The sequence below is a fragment of the Patiria miniata genome, unplaced genomic scaffold (genome assembly GCF_015706575.1).
Source record: "Patiria miniata isolate m_02_andy unplaced genomic scaffold, ASM1570657v1 HiC_scaffold_22, whole genome shotgun sequence".
In the NCBI taxonomy this organism is placed as follows: domain Eukaryota; kingdom Metazoa; phylum Echinodermata; class Asteroidea; order Valvatida; family Asterinidae; genus Patiria; species Patiria miniata.
The window spans coordinates 8,071,868-8,089,633 of record NW_024037061.1 but is presented as its reverse complement, the minus strand read 5'-3'; the positions used below and the strand labels follow the sequence as shown (position 1 = coordinate 8,089,633).

The 17,766-nt window shown below is 41.8% G+C and overlaps 1 protein-coding gene across 1 annotated transcript in view; it reads right to left on the bottom strand.

The window, feature by feature from the left end:
* Positions 1 to 7,992: 7,992 nt before the first annotated feature.
* LOC119730247 (nuclear receptor corepressor 1-like) overlaps positions 7,993 to 17,766 on the bottom strand; it is a 36,257-nt gene continuing 26,483 nt past the window's right edge. The window contains exons 12-15 of the mRNA XM_038203056.1: positions 16,086 to 16,387; positions 14,692 to 15,328; positions 13,399 to 13,506; positions 7,993 to 13,276 (exon numbers count right to left, since the gene is read on the bottom strand). Of these exons, the coding sequence (XP_038058984.1) occupies positions 10,575 to 13,276; positions 13,399 to 13,506; positions 14,692 to 15,328; positions 16,086 to 16,387 (3,749 nt within the window). The 3' untranslated portion in view covers positions 7,993 to 10,574. The remainder of the gene's footprint in view (positions 13,277 to 13,398; positions 13,507 to 14,691; positions 15,329 to 16,085; positions 16,388 to 17,766) is intronic.

Sequence of the window (17,766 nt, the reverse complement as noted above, 5' to 3'; positions counted from 1 at the left end):
CTTGGCAAAAGTGCATAATTATGAACAGTACACAAATCAGTCCTTCAAAATTACCCACAAAAAAAAAGTTTTTAAGAAATATAGGCCACTATTGTCTAAGCAAGCTGTTTAACCCTAAAAGGGCCGGGGGGGGGGGGGGGGGGCGTCATCCCACTTTTTTTTTGTCTGGCAGTCCTCACTAAACACTATCATAAGTAAATTCACCCAAAATTGAACTTCCGGTAGACCTGGAAGTAAAGGTCAAACGAGTTCACGTACACAACAAAAAATAACGAAATACAAACATCATTGATTATTTTGTTCAAGAGTTTTAGGTTAAAGTAATTGATCACTTTTTCAGCTGAAATCACTTGTAATTTGATACCCGATGACATCATCATGACATCAGAGTAATATGCACCACTAGGGATGAGGGTCGATATATATTGAAACTTACAAGTTCATATCATGAACCGTTTAGGAGAAAAGCCGCGGAGAAGTATTGTCTGGGAAAAAAAAGAAAGATTTATCAGAACAAAAACAGAGAGTGGTTGGGTTGTGCCCGACCACTCAAAAAGTGGAACTTACTCCCAGAAAACAAAGGAAAGTTTGACATGCTCTCTAATGTTAAGCTCTTTAAAGATATGCTTTATTGGTGTATCAAATTTGCTTTTTAAGAAAAGTATCTCTCATCCGGGCCACTTTCTTTATCACATATACCATGTACAAATGGATTTGAATTTAACATAGGAAGAAAGCATGTTCAAATTGACATCGGGATATTGAAACCTACAAAAAGTTGTTTTGCAGTTTGCCAAGACCGGGGCAAATTGTTTAGCCTGGGGACTTATTGAGTGGTCGGGCACAACCCGACCACTGTCTGGATTTGTTCTCAATTAAATCTTCTTTCTTTCCTTTTTTTTCTGGACAATACTTCTCCGTGGGTTTTCTCCAAAACGGTATAATGGAATGAACTTGTAACTTTTAATATATATCGGCCCTCAGCCAAAGTGGTGCATATTACTCTGACGTCATGATTACATCATCAGGTGTCAAATTACGAGGGATTTTATCTGAAAAAGTGATCAATTACTTTCACCTATAACTCTTGAACTCAATAATCAATGATGATGGTATTCTGTAATGAGATAGACCATTAACTATTAAAACATTTTTGGTACGTAAACTGGCTTGACCTTTACTTCCGGGTGTACCGGAAGGTCAAAGTTAGGTGAATTCAAAATGAAGATATTAGCCTGAAATCAAAACAAAGCACAATTTTTTCCGAACGGTTTACGGTATGATCACAAAACCTTGTGTGAACTTGTACCAAACTAGTTATGTTTGGTGCTTGAATTTAGTAGAATTTGAATATGCTCTCCTCCTTTTAAAAAAATTCAAATCCATTTGTACGGTATGTGATCAAGAAAGTGGTCCGGATTCAAAAAGTTCAAGAAATTGAATTCTTCGACGCTAAAAGCAAAGTGAATATGCAAACTTACCGGTTCTCCATTGGCAGTTGGATCCCTTAGCACTGGCATAGCTGCAACACACAGGGTGCACTTCCAAGCGAATTGGTCTCCGCTTCTCATTGCGTCTCTGTAAATGCCAAGGTGATACCTGCCAAGAGAGAAAAAAATCATAATGTGCCTTGTTATGTTATATATTTGGCACCTTGAATGGCCTTTTTATCTTATCTAATACTTGTATTCTTCATTTCGGCCAGTAACAGGGAATGAATGTATACCCCACTGAATCAAGTAATTAACAAGGTTATTGGTAATGTGAAAATAATGTGAAAACAACAACAATAGAACACTTTTTCAAGGGTCAAAGTACTTTTTGTGTACAAATTGCATGCAGAAAAGTTCATCCCCCCTCAAAAAAACAATTTCCACCCCAAATTTAATGTGAAAAGCAAGGGGAGAGGTTGCAAAATGTACATGCATTGCTTTTTGGCGATGTAACCTGCCCCACACAATGGCCCCTGTTGGCAGACAAATATAACCATCTTAAATATTGCGGGGAAAGTGATTAAAATGACCATTATTACATCATTAAAAAATTATTGCTTCCTCACATTTTTCAAAAATTAACTTATATCGTGGAGCATGCATATAGGTACAAAACTGTAGGAATAGATTAATACCTAGCCAAGGCTCAAGTACATGACATAGAATATAAGCCTAAGCTTTCAGATACATAGAAACTTTGTTATATCCGAGTTCTTTTTTTTCTTTTTTCTTTTTGGTGGGGGGGGGGGTGGAAAACACCACTGCGACATTAGATGAACATCGAAAACGGAAATCGTTCCAATCTACAACTCCAAAAGTTGAAATGTTATGGCGGAAAAAAAAATAAATCACAAAGAGGCAGCTAGTTTAGTTATCTATCCTGTCAGTCCTCACAACTTGTTCAATTGAAATTTGTCTTTGACTCAATCATGAACATGCGAGAGAAAAATAACCTGGAGCACTCTGGATTTTCAATATAAAATTATGCGGTAACAAAATGTTTTTATACAGGGGGAAACTAACCTGGGCAACAACGCCGGTGTTGCCAATGGTGGCAACCGTCGCACTGAAAAGCGTGCTGCTTGGAGGAGACTTCCTCCCCACATCTAATACAGGGGTACTGCGCCGAGGACTTGGAAGTCGGCTTCAACTTTCGGGTGCGAACAGGCATTGTAACGATATAAGTGGTGTCTTCGAACGAATGACGACGACTAATGGAATGCCTTGGTTTTATAGGGGAATTTCGTACCTGTGATGTTCAATTTTGCCGACTGTCAGTGAGCTCGTCGTTTGATTGACATCTTGGACACCTGCACTGCCAATCAACCGCAAAACATCACACGGCTCGCAAGCGTCGCCGCTGTCATTGTGATTTGGGACGTTGTTTGAACCTCTGTTATGCACGTACGTTAGGCACAATTGCAAATGCTTGCTAGGGGAAGCTGCGAGTGTCCCTTATTATTTTCCTTTATTGGGTACCTAGGTCTAAGGCCAAAAAAAAAAGTCTCCGGTTTCTGGTATGGAGCTTGCCCAAAAAGTGGTGCGGCGACGCGGCTTTTTTTTTTTTACCTGATTTTTTTGCTTCAAATGTCGGCTGATGACTGCAAATGGTGCCCGACTAAACTTAGTGCAAATATATGGGAGTCCAGAGAGGCCACATAAAGCTTATTCTCGACCATAACCCCATCTAAAAACACGTTAAAATTGTGCAGCAGCAGGATTCCAGTCAAACCAGTGAGTTTGACGGTTTTGAGACATCATCTTTCATTGAAAAAAAAAACTTTTTCATTTTGCCGACGCGCATGGCTATGGCGACGCGCGCGCATACCAGAAACCGGAGACTTTTTTTTTTGGCCTAAGCCAAACAGCAAAAGTTGGTTTCCACAAGGAAAAGCATGGAATTCAAATGTTTAAAGAAGTTCACTTTGAATAAAATTAACTACAAAGGGGTGTCAGATACATGTAGTTTTCATACTTTTTCACTTGTTTATTCCGCACTTGCTTTGCAATTTATTGCACACTTGTGAAGGGGTACAAGCCTGCTAGATTGATTCTTTGACCTTACAATTCCCCAAAGTCTTTACATTTCTCCGTTCAGGGAGCCGGACTACAAGAACATGATTGGTTTATTGGTTTTTCAAGCATATACAAGCCCAAAACGTGAAACAAGTAAGTTTAACAAAATTTGCTATAATTCATACCAATCCTCCAAATCCATTTATTTCTGAAAATTGCAGCAAAAGCAAATGTTGTAATGTACATTCTCTTTAAGGATAGAGGGAAGTTGCACAAATCGTGTTCCTCAGAAAAATTCATTAATGGACATTGGTGATTATCCCTGGGCTGATGGTGACATAAACACCTATGGTGATAAAAACCGACAGGTTTATTTTTTTACCAATCAGGCCGTATACAAAGTCATGTACGTCTTTTGCGTACAGTCAGCAGTTACCAATAATGAGTCAAAAGAGACAGAATATAGAGTATAGCTTACCAGTCGAATCATGTATTACATTTTTGCCCTTTTTACCAGGTTTTAGAAAAACAGTAATAATTTGCTCTCTTTAAAATGATACATTGTGGAATAATTTAAAGAGTTCCTGGATGTTTCCAAACCCTCACCAGACTAATTGGCCAATTGCGCAATTGGACTGATTTTTATCAACCATGTACACTCACAAAGAGATGCGGATACATGTCTAGTGGCATTTTAGTCCATGCAGTTTTTGGCCAGTCTCTTTATTTCCAAAGAGAAGTTTTAATTATGATCACGACACTGGCTCAACGCGCCCGGACTATTCAAATCCCCTTCCAATGGGCCGGCGGTCCGGTGTTCTCCACAGACGAGAGCGCAAGGTTCAGAAGTCGGCAACCGTAATACGCCGCTTTGTATCAACGAAGACCAATCAGCGTGCAGGCAGTAGTTGACACCTGTCAACTGGTCGTCAGCCACGGAGCTATTACATTGTACTGTACCGAATACTTCGGTGACAGGGCGACATAATAGAATGATGAACCTAACGTTTCAGAAAGCCAAAAAATGCTGATCAATTAATAACGACCAGCTGTGATATCAATGCACGTACATGTACACGCTTCTGTATTATACTTGAGGAGAGACAATTATCACATTTGCACTGCGTTTCATTTGAAAAACCTGTGCATAACAAACATATATTTTTGATTAATTTCCATTATAAAAGAAGTTAGTTTGTGTGTCACAATGTCTACCTAAATATTTTTTTCTATTTTTGAGGAAACGCCAGGACTCAAAATTCATTTTTATAAACTTCTTATCCAAATAAACTGTATACGAGGTAAGGATTTGATTTTAGAAAACTGTTTGAGACTGCCGAGTGCTGGTCTAAAACATATGTGTACAAATCTCTAAACATCTCGATTATTAAATTTTGAATTCTTATTAAATTCTTATCCAAATAAACAAAATATGAGTTATGATGTACAGGGATTTGTTTTTAGAAAACTATTTAAGACTGCTAACTGAGTGCTTGATGGATCTAAAACACATGTCTTCATATCTCTGTGTTCTTGAAGGCGTTTAGATTATAACTTTATGACCTGATAGCTAAGGGTTTTTAATTTCGTCATGCATGTGAACTTGTCAATCCTGAAGTGACATCGATTCATCGCGGACGGCACTTTATATGGATCACCTCATGAATCGTCTCAAGCAACACAAATGGTTCATTGGCGAGCCACTGGATCATCTGTAAATAGAAAAATAATTAAGTGTTAATGCAAAGTTTGGGTCAAAATATATTTTGTGTATACAAATAATGAAATAATAATAACGCAATGGTCGGTCTAATGCGGTACCGAATCCCGAACTGTATGCGCGCACCGTACCAGCGCATCAAACCGACGTCACACCGTGCACGGCACGGCCACGTCGACCGGCGCGGCGGCGGCGGCAAGTGGGCGCACATGCCCGGCAAAAACGATGTCACCCACTGTGCACGTTACGGCTACGTTGACCGGCGACAAGTGCGCGCACAGGCCCGGCAAAAACGATGTCACCGTGCACGGTACGGACAAGTTGACCGGCAAGTGGGCGCGCAGGCCCGGCAAGAAAGATGCCGCGTACCGGTACCGTGCACGGTACGGCCACGTTGACCGGGCGCGGGATAAGTGCGCACACAGGCCCGGAAAAAAAAGAACGATGTGCACGGACAATCCCACTGGGCTATATTTGTTTATGCAACAAAAGGCAAGTTTGAATAGAATAGGGCCATCATTTTCCTAAACTAATGCAGCTAAACCTATCATCTCGCCCAGCGGCAACCCCAACCGTATATCAACCCGGCCCGACCAAAAAAACCCTCATGTATCATAACTCCCAAACGGCGATCAGCCAAACGGCGATCGTCAAAATCCCCCCGTCAAAATCCCCGGTACTACCTCAAAAACATGCGAGTCGACTTGTTTCAGCGGTCGACTTGTCTCGGCGGTCGACTTGTCTCGGCGGTCGACTTGTCTCAGCGGTCGACTTGTCTTTCCATTTATCGCACATACGGTCGACTTGTCTCAGCGGTCGAGTTGTCTCAACGGTCGACTTGTCTCGAGTCGAGTTGTCTAACGGTCGACTTGTCTGACCCCCTTTGAAAAATACCTCGAAATCTTCAATTTTTTTTCTCACCACGAAAAAGTGGGGGGGGGGGGGGGGGGGGGGAATGATTCAATAGCTCATCCCCCTAGTCAAAAAGGGGAGGGGGGGGGGGAATATACCCACTACCCCCCCCCCTGGGATTTACGCCCCTGCGTGGGGTTCACTAATATAGGCTAGTGCATGAAATTTGCGTCATCGTGAACTAGACATGCGTCAAGACATCGCGCGAGTATAGTGCCTGATCGGGCACTATACCTAACATTTTTTGACTGGTTACAGCGCCCTCTCAAACTATTAAAAAAACTGAATCTAGGGAAAGTAAAAGCGTTCCTTAAATTTGTGAATTGCTTATGAGTTAATTGTTGAATTATTAAAACAGTTCAATTATAAAACTCTGAAAAATTTCGTTTCTTATCTTATATTTTGGACAGAGGTCTGTTGTAAATCACATGTGGACTGGCATTACTCAGTCACTAGTGCATTTGGTCTTGTACGACAGTTTTGGTGTGGCTATAAACATTTTCAATTATTTTTTTGTTGGGGGGGGGGTCAAGTTTACATGTAGATTTTATTATTCTGACTAAGTCAAAATAACAAAATCATAAGCATATTGTACAACCAAAGCACAGAAATTACTACAGTAATTCAATTTTAAGCAAAAATGTGATTGATGTGCAAGAATAATAACACTGATCCAGCAATATTCAGTCAACAGTCATCGTTTTTAATGAATATCTTCACCAACAGAAAATCTGTACATTAGTTTTTCCACCTCAATTTTCCCGCCCAAAAAAATCTCAACAAAAACAAAGTGACAAGTTCCAAATTACAAGAAAACAAAACACTTCAGAGGTGGTAAAACTTTGGTTGACAAAAATATCACAAACTTTTTGTAGTTTAACATCAATACTTGTTTTTTTTTGTATAGGTATCTTACAATCACACAAATTTGTACCTTTTAAGAAAACATTAGAAACTTTACGCTGTTAGTAACTTGCAGTAATATTTAGGCGAGACAGCACTCGAAACTTTCTTTGAAAGTATAAAAACCATAGAAGCAACGAGTTGAGTGCGTATTCACTAATAAAAAGCTCACTGCTCAACATAAACCATGTATATAAAAAAAAAAAAAAACACCCTTCCGTTCTCTGTTTTGATAAATTATACAGTGAAAATTAACAAGTAGGGTCCTACTGAAATGTGTCCTAAACGTCAACCATTTGTCAATTGGCGTCCACAAGCGTCAACGGTCGTCAACCCATTGTCAACAAATTTGGTATAAGTTTTGGAACATCAAAACAGCTTTATATGGTAGAAATAGCAACAAAGAACACCTTCAGCATATAAATTAAAGTTAACATTATTTCACAAGTTGTTTTTTCAACGCGAAACGTACGACGAGTTTGTCGAGTTAGTGTTGGCCGCCATCTTGTTTGGATTGGCACCGTACACTTCATGCATGCGTTGTATGGCTAGCTTCACGTATAGAATAACCTAATAACGGGTTGACGACCGTTGACGCTTGTTGACACATTTTAGTAGGACCGACCAGTAGTGCTGCTTGCACTGCAAAACAATGGTCCAATTTCAGGAAGCAGGACGGAGAAGTTTTTGTGATGACTTTTCAACCAGTGTTTGACTAAAAGCATTTTCACGTTGGTACATGTATGTGTGTGCAGATGGGAAAGAATTCCATACATGGACATCACTAATGTTTCCCTGCAGTAACCTATCAGCCATCAGAAAGCGATAACGTGTCCTAAAAAGTCAAATTTAGCAGGGCGAATACTGAAGTATTAAGAAAACACTTGGAATTGTTCAGACCAGTCTCATAGGGTTTGTGCACAGGGTGTCAAGTGATGTCCAGGTATGGAACTCTTTCCTACATATGTAAACACCGCAAAAAAGAAAGTCGATACTCATTGGAGGAGTCATAATTTTGGAATCTGATCGTTTTGTGTTAACGTCATCTATATAGACCTTTGGGGAAAGTTAGCTACATTTTGATATCCCCTTTGCTACCAAAGAAGGTAAATCGTCCAACATTGACAACAGATTATGAAAAATGACACAGTTTGAAAAGTTGCAAATTTAAAGAGTGCGCAAGTGAAAATTGCTGCGTGACAATGTAACACTGCCCAAAATGAACGGCAGAAAATATCGATCGCACAGTGCTTGTATGCATGGGAGCACGCGAAATTGAATTACCCGCGCTTTGTTCGGGCAGTGTGCATTCGATAGGGGTCAATTATGGGCATGTGTGTTTGCGCTTAGCAATTTCTCCTCGCGTAATCTTTAACTTTGCAACTTTTCAAACTGCATCATTTTTCATAAACCATTATCAATCTTTGATGATTCACAGTCTTTGGTCGCAATGGGGTATCAAAATGTAGCTAGCAAAATTTTCCAAAGGTCTACATAAATGACTTCATTATAAAGACGATCAGGTTCAAAATTATGACCCCCCCCCCCATGAGCATGGACTTTCTTTTTTTGCGGTGTTAGGATTAAGTCACAAATAAATCACTAGTGGACTAAAATGGTCCTGAAACTTGCTGATATTCGACTTCTTAGTGGCTTACTCATAACACAAGTGCTTTGTGAGTGACGGAGTGCATCTATGACTGTGTAACAATGAGACTCATACAGTCATGCATCACACTTATCATTAACACTGAAGTTTCAGAGAAATTGCAGCGCCAGTTAATATGAACAGGCAGACTTGAGCGCTGCAAAACAACAGTACAACTTTATGTACATCCTTCATACCAAACACGTTTCTATCAGAAACTGCGTTCAGTGACCCTTCTCGTTAGTGGACCGACTTTTGCTTTCTAAACCTACAGATTTCAGCCTAAAGTTCCACTCATATTGACACTGTAATAAGATAACGCACTTCTCTCACAACAGCCAAACGTCTTTTTTTGGCAGGGGGTGCGAACACAAAATTTGCTGTCATGATTTTTTAAACTTTTCTTTTGTGTACGTGACCAGCTAATGTTAGGCCAATTCAAAACCAGAGTTGTAAAGTCAATCACAATTCAAATCACCAGCAAATTGCAAGCAACAGAAAATGTTATGTCTGCTCCTCTTCATATGAAGAGCTTGTGACTTGAGACGTCTTACGACTGACTTGGGAGGACTTAGAACCAACCAGTTACAGAGGGAAATTTGCTAAACGTCAAAAGCAAATAGTTAACCCTAAACCCAGGCAATTTTTGCGAGAACAGGGATGATTTTCGACAAGGAAGTCCCCAAAAATCCAACTCTCGTCATCAATGCCCACGTTATGTTATTGGGTTATTCTATAAATTTGGGGTCCACTTTTTTTCCTGTCCCTGTTACATGTAACATCTGTGATTTTATAATTCTGATGCACTTCTTCATGCAGTCATCCTCCAAGAGTGGTTATGAATAGCAAACTACCTACCCAATAAATAAATTTATTGTTTGAAGTCATTCATGATACTTGAATGGCAAATGACAAAGTACCAAGGTAACAGGAACAACAAAAAAATATCACACTTTGGACCCAAAATTCATTGAATGATGCTCTTGCAAAGTAATTGGCTGTAACGTCCTGAAACCATCAAAAACAATCAAACAGAAGCGTCAGAATTTGATGGATTCTGGAGGGTTTGTGATACAATGGCTCTGGAATATCAAGCCGACATTTCAGAGCATTCTTGCCATCAAAAGCTATTTTTAAAACAACCAAACTTATCATAATACTAAAAAGCAGCCACATTCACTTTTCATCAAAATGACAAATTTTTTCCTAATCTTTTAACACACAACTAAAAGTCTAAAAAAAACCATGTTTGACTGTTTTAACAGTTTTTTTCTACAGTAAAACTAAAACAAAATTACAAATGAATAACAAAATGTCTTGGACATTTTTTTTCCTCAAGGAAAGGGTAACAATCAAAGGTTAACAGAATTTTTCACGAAACACTGGCATCATATTTTCATTTTCAAGATCAAAATAAAGCTAGATTCTTAATTTGAATCATGGTTTTGTTTAGTCGTTTTGTTTTTAGCCCAAAGAAACGCATTCTTGTACAGCGATGGTTATTACAAATATGGTAAATCTGCAATAAAACAGGGCAAACTTGTTTAGCGGCATATTAAATCTGATCAAATAAAGATTTTTTTTCTGCAAATAACCTGTAACCATGTGTCTGTAAAAAGACATCTCACCACGAATGGTACATGTACTTCTGTAGAGAGTATCTTTTGCATGGTTTAAAAAAGTCAGTCCATCTTTTATCACAAAGATGTGCATATCAGTAAGAAAGTTGACAATAAAAACCATAAAATAAACATACTTCAGTCTTAGGTTCTCCGTAAGCTTTGGAGATCAATATTAATTACCAAGTCGTTGATTCCAATAATCAATAATAACGACTACAACTTAACAAACAACACTATTTGTAATCTCCTACTTATCTAGGTTAATCACTATCTGATAGGGTCTCGTACTGAGAGGACAGCAAAGGTGCTGGTTCCCTCTCACGAACACCAGCTATTCCTGGACCAGGGACTGGTGATGGCCCCCTAGCGGGTCCAAGGTGGGGGGAGGGGATCCTGAGATGAACGTTGGCTAGATGGTTCTGGGCGGAGCTTGTTGTAGAGGAGGAGGCAGCAGGGGCTACTCCTGCCGCTGATCTGAACGATAAGGCTGAATATGCAAACTGGTTCCCTGTCTGCCCGGTGCCCAAGGTTGGGAAAACCTGGTGAGAGACAGGGGATGGTGAGGAAGTGGGTACTGATTGGCTTGGTTGGTTAGAGGGATCGAGCTGAGGCTGTGCGGCTATATTTGGAGAGATAACACCTGATGCCCTGTTACTACCAATTCCACTTGAAGAGCCCACACTCAGCCTTGCAGCACCATCAACAGGTGTTGAACTTGGAGCTGCTTCCCCCTCCCTGTTATCTCGGGAAGGCAGTCTCGGGCTTGAACCTCTAGGACGCTGCTGTGAGACATTTGGTTGCTGGACTGATTCTGCCTCGTGATTGTCCAAGTCTGAGACATCAGACAGTCGGCTTTCATCCACCTCCAGGGCACCAGACTCGGCCGTGCTGGTGCTCTCTCTGCTATCGCAGCGCTGTGGAGAAGACCGAGAGCTAGACATCTCAGCCTCCACAAGCCGCGTCACATAATCATCCATTCTGACCTGCTGGTCCATCCTGGATGGTGTCTCCATCCTCACTTGAGATTCAATCATACGGTCGATGGACTTCTGGAGATCAAACCGGAACAAGCCAGTGTCCTTCCTCTGAGGCTGTCTACCTTGACTGCTGCTTGGAAGCATGCTTGGTTGTCCATTCTTTGGAGATCTATTCACCACTGATTGGCCTGTACCCATCAGAGACTGTCTCATTTGGGACATACTATCAGCAGGTTGCAGAGGACTATCTGAGTTGTACTCATGAGAGGTGCTCTGGGGAGCTGGGTTGTTGCTGCGAGAGCTCTCAGCTTCTGATCTGGACTTGAGGCCTGATTGGCTGCTGCTGAGCTGCCGTTGGCTATCGCTGACTCCACTCTCTGCAGGACCAGGAGTAAAACGAGATCTGTCTTCGCTGCTTGAGGCTGCATCCAGCACAGAAGAGGAGCTTGATCCAGGCTCCACAATGGTCTTTGGTGAGTCCCTGCGTCTACCTCGAGATGGTGGCCGGTTGGAATCAGCCATTCCCCAGCTTTCTGGCTGGTGTGGGGAGGTTGACTGAGAGCTGTGGACCCTGAATCGTGGCTGGGATCCTCTGGTAGCATTCTCACTGCTGTCGGCTCCATTACCTTCCTGTTGATACTTCCTCTGCCAAGACACAGCAGATGGAGTCATATCACTGACACTGACTGGTGAAGCCTCTCGACTCTGTTCCGATGAGCTCCTTGAGACCCTACCAGCAGATGTCGCTTCTTGGTCCTTACGTGAACCCCACTGGGAGGAAACCCTGTTTGAGTAGCTGTCCGGTCTGGCACTGGCTGGGGATGCAGAAGCACTTGATATATCAGAAGCTGTGGAGGCAGCCCTGCTTCTTGGACTACCTTCTTTGGAGCTATTGACACTCGGTTCCGCAGGCCCACCGTAAGACATCAATCCCGAATTCCTCATTCTGGAGTCACTACTGCTGCTGCTGCTGCGAGCACCATGGATACTCTGCAGGGATGAGGCAACTGGGCTGCTTCTCCTTGCTGCATCATTGGTTGATCCGACTTCACTATCTGGTGTCCTGTATCTAGCACGAGGAGAGCTAGAGGATGGTCCCTGTTCCCGGCTTTCTGTGGTATCCACACCTGATGGCTTTACACGATCTCGCTTCAAGGATGAGCTTCCGGTGGCAGAAGTGGCTGCTGATGTAGATGCCTGACTCACCTGGTCAGATTTATTGTAGTCCATGGAGATGATAGTGTCTATATGTTCAGCCAGGGTAATGGGTAGTGGGGATGGTGAAGTCACCGGGACCAGGCTTTCCTGAGGCCTTTCCTGCTGTTCTCCAGATGCCTCCTTCTCTTGTTGCTTCGGATCCTTTCCTGAACTTGGAGAACGCTCTGTTGACGATGAGGGTACAGCATTACTGTCTCCATTCTCCGGCTGCAGCGAGTCTGAGTCGGACACATTCTTGCTGGACTTCTCTTTGGAGGAAGCCACGCTCGGTCCAACAGACAACCCATCACCGCTGTCCGAGTCAGTCCCTTGGTCATGATTGTCCAACATGGGTTGGTTGATGGAGCGTGTGATGATCACATCAATCAGACTGGCCGCCGTCAGTGGGCGGCTGGAGCTCTCCGAGTCCTCTTCAGTTGAGACCCGGGATGACTGCTTGTCCTTCTCAAAGAGAGCAGCAAAAATGGCTGAGGCTTCTCGTTCCATATTGTGGTTTCTCTGCTGTTGCTCCTTGTGTCTGACCTCCTCCTTCCTCTCTTTACTCTCTGATTCCCGTCCCTTGGGCGTCAAGCGACTGCTTCCAGACGGGGCAGCTTCCCGATGGGCCATCTGGTTATCAGATGACGTAGAGATCCACCGCTCTTGGCTTGGACCCGAGTGGCTGGAACCAGTTGAGTATGGTCGTCGTGGATAGCTGTGGGATTCGCTAGAGGAGCTGGCATCACGCTCTCTACTCTCATGAATGGCTTGTTGCTGTCTTCTTGCTTCTGAAATCAAAGACAAACATTCAATTTATATAATTCAATTGATACACTGGTTCAAAAGCCCAAACAAGACATGTTTTTAATATCCTTGCTACATGGAAGTGTACATTCTATAGTTGGGTCACCTTTTTCCTGTGCTGTTCCAAGTGTTTCAGCTGAGGCAGCTACATGGACAAGTGTGCGAAAAGCTTCCGAACCACTAGCTGCACCAGGAGACTTGCTACCACCAGATCCTGTCAAGTTTAATAAAGGAAAGCGTAACTCTCTGCATATGATAAATGGCACCATGAACAGTAGACGCATCATTTATACAAATGAACCAGTTGAGTAGGGTCTGTGCCCAATGTAGCAAGGATATTAAAAACATGTTTTGTTTGGATGTCAGAGGGCATCACCTGTGACACACCTTTTAATTTCGCTCCGTCAACCTCGTCTGTTTCTCATCAAAATTTCCATCTTTGTCTAAATTTGCGGCTTAATTTGCACAATTCTGGACACAAGAAATATGTTAACAAAATTTCAGCTTCCTCCATCAGGTAAAAATATGAAGAAAAAAATGTGTTATAATTGTTTCGCTACGGTGATACAACTTAACCCTGGACGTCAGTCGTAATGCAATGAAGACGTCGTCCAACCTGGGCTAGGTGCAACCTAATCATAATATACACAGCTATAATACTAGGTCATCTTCCCTACATCTCCAAGTTCGGGACATCTGCCTTTAAACACAGTATAAGGCACTCTGGGACACTTCACCGGAATGGATTGTGATTTGTCTGCAAGTCTCAGGAATAGTCGCAGCTTATTCAGTTTTCAACGTAATCTTACGTTTTACCTTCTTCAAAAGTGATTTTTTTAATTTTAATTTCTACTATCATATCCATCCTTATTAAATATTTTCTTTTCTTTTTGACAGCTGGATCAACCACTGGAATCGTGTGTGTATTCGTTTTGTGTATTTAATATGTACTTCTTGTGCTTTGTCAATTTAGTCTGTACTGCAGTGTTTGTAATTGTATGGGCACTCCCTAACACAAGCTGTGCGTTTTTGGCTGTGCCTCCAAATCCTCCTCTTCTATTTATTTATATACATTGTATTCCTATTGATTGATGGAATTGGAAATAAATTTTGATGAAATGAAATGAAAATGAAATCACCATGATTTCAATTATGTTTACTTTAAATTTCATCAAATTAACGAACTGCTATAAAAGTCTGGAAAATTATTTTTTAAAAACTCATAGCATTTCTTGTTTTTTCACCGAATATTTCGTGATAACCATTGTAACTCATTCATTTTTAATTATTGTATTATTGTATTGGTGCCCTTTTAAACCAAACAAGTAAATAATAAGATAAATACTATATTGGGTTCCTTTGCATTTGTATTCACGAATGCACTAAGAAGCCTACATACCTGAAGTGCTTTCTGCTCGACTTCTTGGCGTTTCCTCCCTCAGCTCTGGATTGGGCGTTCCCGAGGTGATACTGGGTGGAGGCCTGATGGGTGTCCCCGTCATGATGCTCCCGCCCATTGTACCTCTCATGTGATGGGCTCCTGGGTGGCTGCTACCCACCATATGGGCACCGGGGAGATGGGCGGAGTAGGCCGGGTGGACTGTGGTGATGCTATGAGCAGCGGTGGCAGGATGGGAGCACGTTGATGGGAAGGAACCCGGATGGGTGACAGGGTGCACCCCCGAGCCCGGATGGGCACCCGGGCTGGACCCCCTGGGTGGGAGCTTGAAGCGCACGGCACCCACACTTGGAGGCGCAGGCCATCTGTGGGATAAATTCACGGCTTGCTGCTGGGCGTAGTGTTCAGCCGGTGACGTGACTTCTCTCTGCTGCTGCTGCTGCTGCTGCTGCATTGGAGAGGTTGTGCGTCGGTCGCTGTGGGCAGGGTGTTGGGATGACGGGTGTGCCTGCGTGGTGTGGGGACTGATGGAGGGGTGGGGGTGGTGGGGGGAGGGGATACCCCCTGGGTAGTGCTGATGAGCTAGTATGTGGGAATGACCCGGGGGGAAATAGGGCAGGTAGACAATCTGTCCACTCTGTAGGGACAGAAAAGGAAATCCAAATCTCAAATCAATCACAAACCAGTTCATATTAAAAACTAAATTAAGTCAAGTGGACTGAATTACATTTACATGTATGTGTTTAAAAAGAAAAACAACACTCAAATGCAGAATTATCATCTACAGGATGTTTGCTACCAAAGGTTTACGTAGCTGGCATTTTTGGTCAGCACAGTCTGACAAGAATATAAGCACCTGAAACCCAATTGTGGCAGAAAAAAACATCTCCACCACTAATCTACCAAACTTAATAAAGAATATGTGTTAACCCTCACTATCCAAGATGCTTCCAAATCGGTCAGGAACTTCGCAGTAGGATGTCGGAGGTATAGCCCTGCCACTAATTAATGTCTTCGAGACTTGAAAGTTGACGTGCATGTATAGAACATGTGCCAAACAGTTTACTGCACAGTGCAGGATTATAAAAAAATCTGGGAAGTTCCTAGAATTAAGCAGAATTACCAATGTTTCAGACCAGCATTCCAGAATCCTGCTGAACCGAAATGTATTAGGAGTAACTCTTCTTGATTCAAACAGATTTCAATGTCAAATAGGAATTCTAGACTCTGAGAGTTGTTGCAAAAATACAGTGAAAGTTGATCTTTGGATACAGTCGTTTCTATCTTTTTCAAATGTTGAACTGTTCCTGTAATGAATCTAACTCGTTGGAACAATTTGGTTCAGCGCAGCTCTAGAACTGAAGTCTTTAGGAAAAGATTCCCCCGATGCCTACCTGTGCATATTGTTGCAGCATCTGTTGCTGGATCTGTGGATCTAAGACATGTTGCTGTCCTGGAGGAAAGTTCTTAGACATGGGCGACTCTCGTCTAGGAGACAGTCTGGAATCCTTGGTGGTGGTTGGTGGGTACTGGCTACCACGCTGGGCCACTGATTGGCTGATCTGCTGTGCCATCTGTGGAGTGATTGGCTGGCCTACCAGTTGATGCGGCAACTGCTGCTGCTGCTGCTGCTGTTGTTGTTGTTGCTGCTGTTGCTGTTGCTGTTGGCTCATCTGTTTGGCTGTTGCATAGTCCCCTAAAAAATTGTATAAAATGACAACAAGATTACACACAGAAAGATTACCCATAGTAAAACTTGCGCCATTCCCCTGGCAAACTTTCTGTCCTTTTTACGTACGTAGCACTGTGAGCATAAATATCTTGTCAAGAAAGTCTTAAATTCTTTAAAAGCACAATCCTCAACAATGGGCTGGGAATGTAGAAGTGGAAAATAGGACAAACAACTTGATATTATTATCCTGCTTTATTTCCCAATCCCACGTCACACTATTGAACCCCTTTAGTGTGGAAAGGCCCACATGTTAGAGTCATTAGTAATACTGAGCTGAGATCTCCAGAGACCTCGTAAATATCTATATTGGAAAGGATTTTTTGGACGTCGGCCTTCTCTCCACAGACCGCCTTTTAAGTTTGGTTCAGATTGATGACCGAACTTACAGTGAACTGAAACACACACAGACACGTATAAAATGACAACAGCAAGAGTACACACAGAAAAAGCATTTTGCATTCATTAGAATTTTTGATGGTCCAAAAGGTGCAAGCCTACAGTCCTTTGTGCACTGACTGACTGTAACTTGTGAAAGAGACTTGCTTAGTCTCATTTTACTCTAGAAGTGTAAAATAGGATTACCCTGCAACGCTAATAACCAATGGGCTAGATCTAGTCCACTGTGTAGGGTGAGTCAAAAAGAAAATGACCTGGATCAAAGTTTGTTTTTACTTAAAAAGCAATCAAATTTGGGGCACCATTGAAGTGTGTCTTAAAAGAGCATGTTCTTCCACTCATCTGCACAAGAAAAGATTACTGAAATTGATCCATGCTTTCAGAGGTTATGCATGTTTTACTTTTTAAAAGAACTTATTTTTTTATAAATGTCCATGGAATGCCATTGGAAGCTATTGAGCTGAGTGAGAATTACAGATTACACACAAGCATTCAAATACAAATGAGATTTTAATCATTTGAGTCGAGACTGCAACATACTCTTTACTGTCAGATTTTGTGTTTTGAATAAAAGGAACAAGACAACTCTTTTTTTTTCTGAAATACTGATTGCCATTTTTGTCTGTTTTCCTTTGCAAGTTTTCGTTCACTCATGGAGGTCAGAAGACGTCCACGTTTCATTGTATTTAAAGGGTATTCATCAGTTCGTAGAATGGTAAATGCTCAATAGAGGACAGCTGAATTTTGTGATTTTTTTAATTAAAATAGTCATAACTTGTTGCTTTCATCAAAGACCATATCTGCTTCATTGATTTCTGTGCATGAAGGTTTTGGTTAAAGAGCTGGCTATGGTCATGCTTACAGGCGTTCTATGAATTCAATTTGAGTATTACAAACAGGATTGGAACCCGTAACCTTTGAACAACCAATCAATCCAGGCACTGGTC